The sequence below is a fragment of the Nothobranchius furzeri genome, unplaced genomic scaffold (assembly GCF_043380555.1).
Source record: "Nothobranchius furzeri strain GRZ-AD unplaced genomic scaffold, NfurGRZ-RIMD1 Scf266, whole genome shotgun sequence".
Classification (NCBI taxonomy): domain Eukaryota; kingdom Metazoa; phylum Chordata; class Actinopteri; order Cyprinodontiformes; family Nothobranchiidae; genus Nothobranchius; species Nothobranchius furzeri.
The window spans coordinates 15,065-26,245 of NW_027223281.1; the positions used below are offsets into that span (position 1 = coordinate 15,065).

Genomic DNA, 11,181 nt, shown 5'->3' on the forward strand with positions numbered 1-11,181 from the left:
CGGCTACAGATGAAGAGGCGGCTGAACGAGCTGCAGAGTGACTCGTTTTTCTGACATCACAGACGAATGGAGATCCTTCCCACCCAGAGGTACAGTGTATCTTGACTAACAGCGCGTTTCTGGTGTCATTTCAAAACAACATGATCCAGTTTTCTAGCTTGACTTTAGAAGCGAAACCCTTCAGTTTTCCCCACAATCTCACCGCATCAGTTAGCCTTGACAAACAGTGCTGCAGCCTTGGAAGGCGACGTTAATTTGCTCTGCTGAGACGAGGATGAGAGGAGATGATGATTCACAGCACAGTAGAGGACCAACCGACCGGGGAGAGGGTGGAGGGTGGGAATGGGCAGGAGACAGTCGGTTAAGGTGCTTATACAGAGACGCTTTACTTGTTTGTGTGTGCTAACAATCACGTATGTGCGTATTCAGTCAGGTCTGAACCTTAAAGGAGTAACTTAACTGTTCAAAAACACATAAGAGACACGAGTTTTAATCATGTAAACTAACAGCAGAGGATCCAGATGAGCAGTTTTCATTTGGTTCCAGTATTTCTGCAAAAATAAGACTTCCAATCTTCTCTTATGCTTCCTAAACTATTCCTTTAACTTGTCGTTTCCTGAGTCCTTGAATGAGTGCAAAATGTGAAGATCTGGAGGAAGACGTTTCAGTACCTGCAGACTGTGGTTTAGTCATCAAACAGCCCTTTAACATCCTACACAAAACCACATTCAGCCTCCTACTGTCCACGTCGGGGACGTCCTTCGGGTCTAAGGATGAGACTGCACGCAGCTTTAATTACAAACACTTTAAACGCAAGTATACAAGCACCCATTTGTAAGTGTGCACCAACAGTTTCAAAGCTAAAGTCAACGGTAAAGAACACAACTGCTTGGGATTCATTAAAATGCCAATTAGCAGATAAAAGGGCTAATCCTGGAGTCATTTGTGTCCTCTCCCATTCCACCTCACCCTCTCCCAAAGAGCCCAGCCCCAACATCCCCCCCCACCCCCCCGGTAAACCCCAATCCCTCAACCCGGCTGCTTCCAGTGGACCGTACTGCTCTACTCGGCCTGAGCGTCGTAGTTGGCTCCTCCCGCCTTCCTCAGCTCCTTGCAGAGGAACTCTTGGTCCAGTTCGCGTGAGTCGCTGATCACAAACTCCTTGGCAAAGTTCTGCAGAGACAAATGTGCTGAACTGAATATCGGAGCAACCGGAGCAGTCCAGCATGTGGTGGGCTGTTTCAAAGCAACCAGTTTCCCCAAAGGAACCATTATTGTAATTGCCTCTCGCAGGAGTCACTGACCTGCACCACGTCTTTGACTAGAGTCTTGTCGGTGCTGATCTTGGCCCGCTGCAGCCCGGTGATGTCTTCGCCTATCCAGGTGAGGAAGGTGAACTTGGCCCGTTTGCTCATGGCGTCGCCTGTTGTAAACCGGACGAAGCCGAACAGACGCGTGTCGTCTGAGGAAACACAGGTGACAACCGTTAAGGAAATGTCCTCCGTGTATGCACTAAAATGTCTTTTTGTTAAATTCCACCTCATTGGAACAAACGAACGTTAAAACTCAAAATGCACAATAAAAAAGCTGCAAAAGACTTGAGTAAAAGCCTGGAAAAAGCATGCAAACAGGAAGCATCCAGGTCAGTAGACTCTGAGCTTTGCAGTTGTGTCACAAACCTCCAGTGACCACGCCTGGTGGTCAACCACAGTCTGGGAATCAGTCTGAACACAAACAAGCCGGGAGACAAAAGAATCAGGATTTCTGCTGCTGCTTCAGTCCGACTCCCACCTCAGGCCTCGTTTAAACACCAACCGAGTATTTAAACAACCTTAAGTAAACCTGAAAACTAAGAATATGCCTCGTTAGCCTGTTTCCAGCCTCATGCAAAGACTGGGCGTTACAATTAGGGCACAAAAACCAGCACTTATAAACTGTTAATCGGTCACTTTTCGTATTTGGTAACAATACTTTAGGAAACATCCAGTTTTTCCTCTACAGGCCATAACCTCTGCAGATAAACGCTGGTTTTTATGCAGTTTAGATCTGGTGGATTAATCTTCACCATGCTGTATGATCATAATCTGGATTTAAACCCATTCGAGCCAAACCACTGGTGGGACAGTGAACGGTGAAGGCATTTGGCTCCAATCAAAGGTCAGATCCCTGGAACAACAGCTGCAGCCGGCAGCCAAAACACAGTTTGGGGAACAAAAGCAGAAAATCCTCGTTCTCTAATGTTATGATCATCGTGGCTGTTCTCCACCGAGAGATCACACCGGTCTCTAGAAATAAAAAAAAAGAACCCATTCGTTGGACAAAAGCTAACTGTTAGCAGATTTAAAGTAAAACTGTCCGAGCCGAGGCCGGAACATCGACCCGTTACTCGCCGCGCGGCAGCTCTGGGACGTTCTCCAACACTGCAGCTTTTTATTTGTGGCTTCACAGCTGGACGTGCATGTGTGACAAGTCCCTCTGAAACCAGGGCTTCCCTCATCCGTGAGCAGCAAAGTGAGTTCCCAGAAAAAGAAAACGGCGTTTCTCTGCACTGAGCTGAGAAACGTCTCAGCAACCACATCAGCTGGCAGCAGTTCCTGTAGTGGAGTTAGTTGAAAAAGCCCTCGCAGTCAAACTGAAGACCGACGGCTGGAGAGCGTTTCTCGTCTTTGGAGTAACGGGTTTTCTCAGAATATTAACAACAGGTCAGCTATAAATGCATTTACATGATTTACATTCATTAGAACTTAATTGGAGCAATAAATCAACAGAAATGATTATTAGTGATTTAAGGGTCTTCTTGTTGTTTTGTTTAGATTAGAACAGTCCTTCTGAAGGACGAAAAGCTCGACTTTTCTCCATCGGTGTTGACATTCCCGGCAGGTGAGGTGTTTTCAGACCAGTCACCTATCAGCAGTAGCAGGAACTAAAGGCTCTCATCGGTCACAGCGGATCAGTGGAGTCACCAGACTGGCTCACGGTCCGTTAGTCGGTGACTGTAACTAATTGCTCAATGCACTCAGATTTTCCTTGTGTTGCAACGGTTTCAGGTGCTGGAGAGGAACAGGAACAGTCAGGAATCCTCTCGCCAACCTAGAGCTCGCCACACCCCCCTTACTTCCTGCCTCTGCCAGACTCTTCCTGGTTTAGCTTCCTGCTAAGTTTGTGCCGATTCTGCAGACAACCTGCTAGCTTCTGCAGGGAAACCCGCACTGAAACAACTGTGATGAGATGGCAAAAAGGAAAGGCACTGGTATGCATGAGTCGACTTCCTGTCAGGTGACCAAAGGTTGTCTGAGTGGCACGGTCTTCCTCTGGACGCTCCCTCTGAGGCAGACTGGAAACCAGAGCCGTCTCCTGCGGACGGTGTCAGGTTGGTAAAACGAGGAGAGTCAACTTTATCCAAACTTGGTCCTTTTTCTTCTCTAACTACACTTCGGTTGGGTGATAAACCCTAATGAGATTATACATATCAGGTTCAGCTAAAGCTACATTTCACCCAAACCTGCTGGATGTTTAAGAGTCTGCAGAGGAAGAACGCGCGTCCTGGTTCACTTTGTGACATCGTAAACACAACAGAAGCCACCATGAACAGTGGCGTAACATTTCACATTAATCTGTTCAATAGATATGCTGATTCTGTCTTTTTAAACCAAAGAAAATACCCGTTTAAAACCAACGTTTAGTCCTCACCGGTTTGTCTCTCTGCACACAAACATGCTTAAAGGGGCATTATGGAAGTGTGACAGCCAAAACATGTATAGAAATAATAAATGTCTTCTTCATACATTCTCCTGCAATGCCCTGGTCCTGTAGAATGAGCCCTGGCATTTTTACTGTGATTGCCTGTTTTTCTGTAAAATCACAGAAAAAGAGAGATGCTCGGGTCGAGCAGGCTGCTTCATGCGCGTTCACGCTCAGGCATCGCCCGTAGCATTTGCTATCCGTAGCTTTAGCAGCAGAGAGAGAGGCAGTGCCACTTTGTCGCTGTTCCTAACGCCTAGTGACAAAGCTAGCTACATTTCTGAGGACCCTTAGCTACTTTCTGTAGAACTTTCTTCTAGATATTTCCTGCTAATTAGCAACAAAACAGCCATTTTCACTCCGAACCGTTCTTTGGTTTGACGTTGTTTCAGCTGTCATCAAGGATATAAATATTACAGATACAAAGGATGTCACTGGTGCTTTAGCTCACCTAGTAAAACGTCAGACTTTCGTGCAGTGGATCTGGGTTCGATTCTGGATGTGAACATCGTTCATTTAGAGTTTATTTTTTACATTAGTGGTATATTTTTTACAGTAAGATGCCCAAATTTTTATTTGAGACTCGCCGAACGGCGTTGAATTCACAGATAAAAAAGATGTGGGTTCAACTTTCATTTTGGAACAATTTTTCAAGCAAGGGAAGGGAATGATCTGAGCATGCAGGAGGACTGACCCATCATAAACCTTTGTCGGCTGTGCTGAAGAGAAAGATACAGAACCACATTATTTAATTAATTAGCTGCACGTTCTCCTGTCCTCTGTCCTCTGGGCCACACACACACACACACACACACACACACACACACACACACACACACACACACACACACACACACACACACACACACACACACACACACACACACACACACACACACACACACACACACACACACACACACACACAGAACTGTCTCAGCTGTTATTTTCGTTAAGGAGTGTGCACGTACAGCATGCGCGCCTCGTGCACGAGTCTACTATTGAAGCTGCCGTCACGCTTTTGGCCTGAGGGGGCGATCACGAGCATAAAAATTCAAAACTCCGTAAAGTCCCTTTAAACTAAACTTACGAGGATTTATTCTCTGGGGATCGGTTTGAGAAGAAAAGCTATTCAAAAGCTGCTGACAAGCAGAAACATGGTTTTGTGGTGGCGACGAAGAAAATCACAAGATTTACAGAAGACATAACGGCCCATCCTTCAGGAAATGGGTTTTGCTGACTACCAAAAACCAAACAGAAGGCTTTAGAAATCATTTTTATTGTAAGGTGATGAATTTAACTATGGAAAATGCATTCATGAGGATTGAAGCAGCAAATATTTTAGACATTTTGGTAGCATGACGAATGATGAAGCTGCTTCTTGACTTAACCATTTAAAAGTTGGGTTAAACCTCTTAAGATGAGATATTTAGAACAAAATGAAAGCATAACTTATTTTATATTAAATCTCTTTATCTGAAAGTTGCGTCCGTTCCTCCTGCACGCAGTAGCTACGCTGCTAAATAAGGAAAACAAGCCTAAAGCTGTGTGTCATCATCGAACAGGAACCAACAGCAAAGCCGGCAGCCGAGCCATGCACAATGCATTCAGATAGTTATTTCTACAAAAATGTGAGTATTAAAAAATAAATCAGGAAGAAGAAAGAAAAAAAACATGAGCAAAGCCCCAAGAGTGATGGCGTTATAGATAATCTGAGCTAAACCCCGCCCAGCTCAACAGACGCTTCTCTCTCATCAAGGGAACTTCCTTCTGAGTTTTCATATTTGCTCACAAGATTTTAGTTCTCTGTAGGCAAACGTCAGTTTAAAAAAGGAGAAAAAGTTCAACAAACTGGAAAAAAATGTTCCCATTTGATGTCAAAATCTAAATTTCTGACTTGAACAGACGCCATAGGACAGATTCTGAGGTACACCCTGTGGTTAAAAGCTTTGACAGCATCACAGGATTGCGTCATTCCTCAGCAGAGACCACATCATCATCACATTAAAGACCACAACTACCTTTGCACAGCTTCTTGAACTCCTCATAATCAGTCCCCGTTGCTGCTGGCACGATCATGGAGCCCTCATACACGAACGCAGCCCTGCAGGACAAAACACAGCTTTATAGTTTCCACATCTCAGTCACTAAAGGTCGCAATCAAGGCGCAGAAAATGCTCCAGACGTGTGTGTGTGTGTGTGTGTGTGTGTGTATGGACGTAATTTTCACTTTAGAAGTGGGGGGGGGGGGGGACACGGGGGTCTTTACAGTATGTTCTAATGGGAAACAGGCTTCAACACAAACGATTGTTTTCCGCTTGGTCCTAGAGCTCAACCAGTGTCAATTTAAAATAGCGTAAAAATGTTTTTGGACGGTAAAACGTGCAGGGGTCAAAACTGGACTTTGGAAAAAGTGGGGGGACATGTCCCCCCTGCCCCCCCCAAAAATTACGTCCATGTGTGTGTGTGCTACAGATCAGTCATATCCCAGGGACAGGACTCATTCTGAGGAAAGGCGCAGGAAGAATGAATGTAGCGCGTTTTCTGTCGAGCAGCTGCGTCAAATCTGTGGTGTTTTTAAATGATCGCACTTAAATGCGCAAATGCGAATCATAAAATACGTTTCGTTGCAGTTGCCATTTACGCACTAAATTAACCAAGCAGTTTCATTAAAAAATTAACTAAATTAATTTAATTTAACGCAGCTGAGCGGAAACATAAAGTGTAGCTTTTAGTAAATAATCGTTTTGATTAGCATTTAGCCGCAGAAGCACACATCTTTGTTGTGATCTAACAGCTTTATGTGTAGAAGACGTTGGTTTTTGGGAGAATAACTAAAAGAGGCTCGATGTTAGCCGAACACCTACCAGCTGGTCTCCGTGGCATCGTCTCTCACGTCGTTGTAAGCCTCTCGGCACGCTTCTTTATCGATCTGAGTTGCCATTTTTCAGGTGAACGAGAGTTAATCGGTCAAAAACGAGACGTGGGTCGGTCCGGACGGTCAACGGGAACAGCAGCTAACTTGAACGGGTGGCGATGCACATCAGACGAAACCAAAATCACGACCACGGCGCCGGGGCGACTGAACCGGTAAAACTTAACGGGAGACGGAGGCTCCTCTATTAAACCCTCGGCTCATTTCCTGGATCTCTGGGCTTTATGGGCGTTGGTGTGGAGTTAGTCAATCAGGTTGCAAGAAGACAGACGCACAAGTTCCCCCAGACGCTGCCTTCTCCTCCTCCTGCCGGTCACTCGGCCGTCTCTCTGTGGGTCTACGTCAAGTCAAGTGGAAAGTGTAAATACTGTTTCCGGTTGTTACTTTCAAAACAAAGTTACCACCAGACACTTGCGCCAAAATATAGTAAAAACCCGAGCGAACTCGCCAGATTTGACAGGCTACCATCTGAGTTTCTACTTTATTTAAACAATCAAATATCTACTCAAGCATCCTTCACAAGGTTATTGTTAGTAAACAATAATTTACATTCAATTAGGCTGTATTTCCTTCAAATGCCTTAATTGACATTGCGTATGTTCAGCTTTTTCTTATATGAAACAAATTTGGTTCACACTTATAGAAAAATACACTGTTGTTAGGTTTTTTTGTTTATATGCTTGCAATTATTTTATTTACTGAACTCTTTCTGTGGCAGACATATTATATTTGCTACACATGTTCTAGGATCTAATAATACACCTGTAAGTGTTTTATTTTAAAAAAGCCCACAAATTGATCAATCTTACAAAAAAGAAAATAAAAGGGTTTAATTTAAAAATAAATATTTTATTGCTTCTTCTATTAAACTGCATTTTGTTAACCCACATCTGCAGGGGAAAGTACACATAACAATTAAAGGGGCTAGTTGCCTATTGAATACTTTATTGACTTATTATTAATAACAACAGACCTGATTTAATTTACGCAACCAAGAGAAAACATATGTGAAAGTTTAAAAAGACGTTTAGCTTTACTGAAGGTCAATGTCAGATAAATATTTGTCAAGGCTGGTTTTCTTTTGAAAACAAAAAGCTGTTTCCGGTTGCTTTCCTGCTAAATACCGCAAACTTAATTTGGAAAAGCGCAACTGCAGTAATACTTTTTTTTTACCTCACTTTAAATTTTCAACATTTGTCCGCTTTAGCATTAAAGAAAATATTTTACAATCATCAGGTTGTGAAAATTAAGCAGTAACAACAACAACAGGCACAAACTAGTATTATCTTAAATCAATTAAAAAATGGCACCTTGGAGTATATGTACAGTCTATGAGTAAAACATGCCAATCAGATGGGTTTCATGAGTGTATGAGACATGTAAAGTATTCAAGCAAACACTGGTCTACGGGGCTCACAGCTTACATTTTTCTTATTGATAGAACACCAAAAAGTACCACAGCCACATTTTTACTCTTACTGTCTGAAGAAGATTTATTCTGCCATCTGCTGGATTATCAAAAACTTTGCATCCAACTCGGAAAACTGGTCATTTGTATTTATATTAAACTGGAGCCAACAATTTTGAGAGCAAACGCATTTAATCTGCACAAAAACAGTCAGATGTTGTTATCTTGTAAACATCGTAACACCAACATAAACAAAACAAAGATAAATGACATCTTCAAAGGACATTTTTGGGCCAGTTGCCTCAATTTAGAATGAAAGTATTAACCTCACACACCTCTAAATGTTTCAGTGATTGCTTTTTAACTAAGTCTTTTAACAATTTCCTCCCTTCATCATCAATTAGACGCGATGTAATTTGCAAACACTCCAAAACATTAAGATTGCTTTGATGTGATAGTTGATGGGTTAATAATGGAGCTCAATGGTGATAAACCTCTGCAGGTGTAGCTCTTTTACCTGTCCTGTTTGTCTAGTTTAGATCCTGCTGAGGAGTAAATGTGTAACATTTAAAATAATTCACATGTTCTTAAGAGGGGATTTACTAATATTCTGCTCTGTGAAATCCTCAGGACCCCATGTGCAAAACACAAATATGTATTGTACTGAGTCTAACACGACAAATTAAAACAAATGATTTGTTTTATAATATAGTATAACAACTACATTTATGACCATTTGAAATATAAACAAATCTCAGAAACACAGTTTACATGTAAAACTACTTGGGAAATTTCACACACAACCATCTTCTAATGCGTTGAGGTCAACAGGTCAATAACCTGTTTAATCTGTAACATTTAATAAATCCCTCATCTATGATATTTAGCCTCCTTCTATTAAAAATGAAGTTCAATTACAACACCATTTAGTGTGGCTGTATCACGTGATTTGTCATTTTTAAACGTTTTGTAACATTTCCTCTCTTGAACACATTCAAACAGATGATTTTTTAACCTTCTGTTTTTAATGACAACATCCGGTTAAATTATTTGATTTCAGAATAAAACTAAAGAATAAGTGTTACACTTGATGTTCTAAATATTTTGGTTTGTTTCATATGGAACCTTACGGGTAACAACATTAATGACAAAAATATAACAAGTGTGAGGTTGAGAGGTTCTGACTAGATACAGTCGGACTCACCTCAACGCATGGCTCTGGCTCTGGAACCAGTTTCCTTGAGAGGGGTTGGACTTTCTACCACTCTGGAGTTGCTCCCACTGAAAGGCGCTGAGCAGGGGTGGGCATACTAGTTGCCCCCCATCTTGGTGCCTGTATGTTGGGGTTTACCCCGGTGAATGAGAGGGTAGCCTCCCTCCGCCTACGTGTGGGGGGACGGGTTCTGACTGTGGTCTGTGCTTATGCACCAAACTACAGTTCAGACTACCCACCCTTTTTGGAGACCTTGGAGGGGGTGCTGGAGAGCGCTCCTTCCGGTGACTCCCTCGTTCTGCTGGGGGACTTTAACGCTCACGTGGGCAACGACAGTGAGACCTGGAGAGGTGTGGTTGGGAGGAACGGCCCCCCTGATCTGAATTTGAGTGGTGTTTTGTTATTGGACTTCTGTGCCAGTCGTGGATTGTCCATAATGAACACCATGTTCAGACATAAAGGTGTCCATATGTGCTCTTGGCACCAGGATACCTTAGGCCGCAGCTCGATGATCGACTTTGTTGTTGTTTCATCTAACCTGCGGCCGCATGTCTTGGACACTCGGGTGAAGAGAGGGGCGGAGCTGTCAACTGACCACTACCTGGGGGTGAGTTGGGTCAGATGGTGGGGGAGGATGCCGGTCAGACCAGGCAGGCCCAAACGTATCGCAAGGGTCTGCTGGGAATGTCTGGCAGAGTCTCCTGTCAGAAGGAGCTTCAATTCCCACCTCCGACAGAACTTCCAAAATGTTCCTGGGGAGACGGGGGACATTGAGTCTGAATGGGCCCTGTTCCGTGCTTCCATTGTTGAGGTGGCCGACCGGAGCTGTGGTCACAGGATCGTCGGTGCCTGTCGTAGGGCAGTTCCACTGGACTGGCAGTCCGGGGTGGTGGTTCTCTTATTTAAAAAGGGGGACCACAGGGTGTGTTCCAACTACAGGGGGATCCCACTCCTGAGCCTTCCTGGTAAGGTCTATTCAGGGTTCTGGAGAGGAGGATCCGTCGGATTGTTGAACCTCAGATTAAGGAGGAGCAATGTGGTTTTCATCCTGGCCGTGGAACACTGGACCAGCTCTATACCCTTAGGGGGATCCTGGAGGGTGCGTGGGAATTTGCCCAACCAGTCTACATGTGTTTTGTGGATTTGGAGAAGGCGTTTGACCGCGTCCCTCGGGGGGCCCTGTGGGGGGTACTCCGGGAGTATGGGGTACCAGGCCCTCTGATACGGGCTGTTAGGTCCCTGTGAGACCGGTGTCAGAGCTTGGTCCGCATTGCCGGCAGCAAGTCGGGCTCGTTCCCAGTGAGAGTTGGACTTTGCCAAGGCTGCCCTTTGTCACTGATTCTGTTCATAACCTTTATGGACGACAGGATTTCTAGGTGCAGCCAAGGTGTGGAGCGGATCCATTTTGGTGGCCTGAGGATCAGGTCTCTGCTTTTTTGCAGATGATGTGGTCCTGTTGGCTTCATCAGAACGTGATGTTCAGCTTTCTCTGGAGCGGTTCGCAGCCGAGTGTGAAGCAGCTGGGATGAGAATCAGCTCCTCTAAATCTGAGACCATGGTCTTGTTTCGGAAAAGGGTGGAATGCCTTCTCCGGGTCAGGGATGAGGTCCTGCCCCAAGTGGAGGAGTTTAAGTATCTCGGGGTCTTGTTCACGAATGAGGGAAAGCTGGAGCATGAGATCGATAGGCGGATTGGTGCTGCATCTGCAGTGATGCGGTCTTTCACTCTGCGTGAGCATATCAATATTTTAAACTATAAATAAACAGAAGCAATTACTAATAACAAAAGATTACTATTCAGATGACAAAATTCTTAGATTTTTTTAAACCAGCCTGCTTTGTGGTCATTCAGAAGTTTATAATTCCCTTTATTCTGAAAATCTTC

At 44.1% G+C, this 11,181-nt stretch overlaps 1 protein-coding gene across 1 annotated transcript; it reads right to left on the bottom strand.

The window, feature by feature from the left end:
- Positions 1–997: 997 nt before the first annotated feature.
- Positions 998–6,917, bottom strand: LOC107389303 (coactosin-like F-actin binding protein 1). Its single transcript, XM_015965372.3, has 4 exons — positions 6,609–6,917; positions 5,763–5,845; positions 1,305–1,462; positions 998–1,173 (listed from the first exon to the last, which is right to left on the bottom strand). Exons 1-4 carry the CDS (start codon positions 6,683–6,685, stop codon positions 1,063–1,065), a joined length of 429 nt encoding a protein of 142 aa, XP_015820858.1. The 5' UTR covers positions 6,686–6,917; the 3' UTR covers positions 998–1,062.
- Positions 6,918–11,181: the final 4,264 nt, after the last annotated feature.

Coding starts and splice junctions, on each gene's coding strand:
- LOC107389303 (XM_015965372.3), bottom strand. CDS start 6,685: ATGGCAACTCAGATCGATAAAGAAGCGTGCCGAGAGGCTTACAACGAC. Junction 5,846..6,608: donor GATGCCACGGAGACCAGCTG/GTAGGTGTTCGG, acceptor TTTGTCCTGCAG/GGCTGCGTTCGTGTATGAGG. Junction 1,174..1,304: donor TAGTCAAAGACGTGGTGCAG/GTCAGTGACTCC, acceptor TTGTCTCTGCAG/AACTTTGCCAAGGAGTTTGT.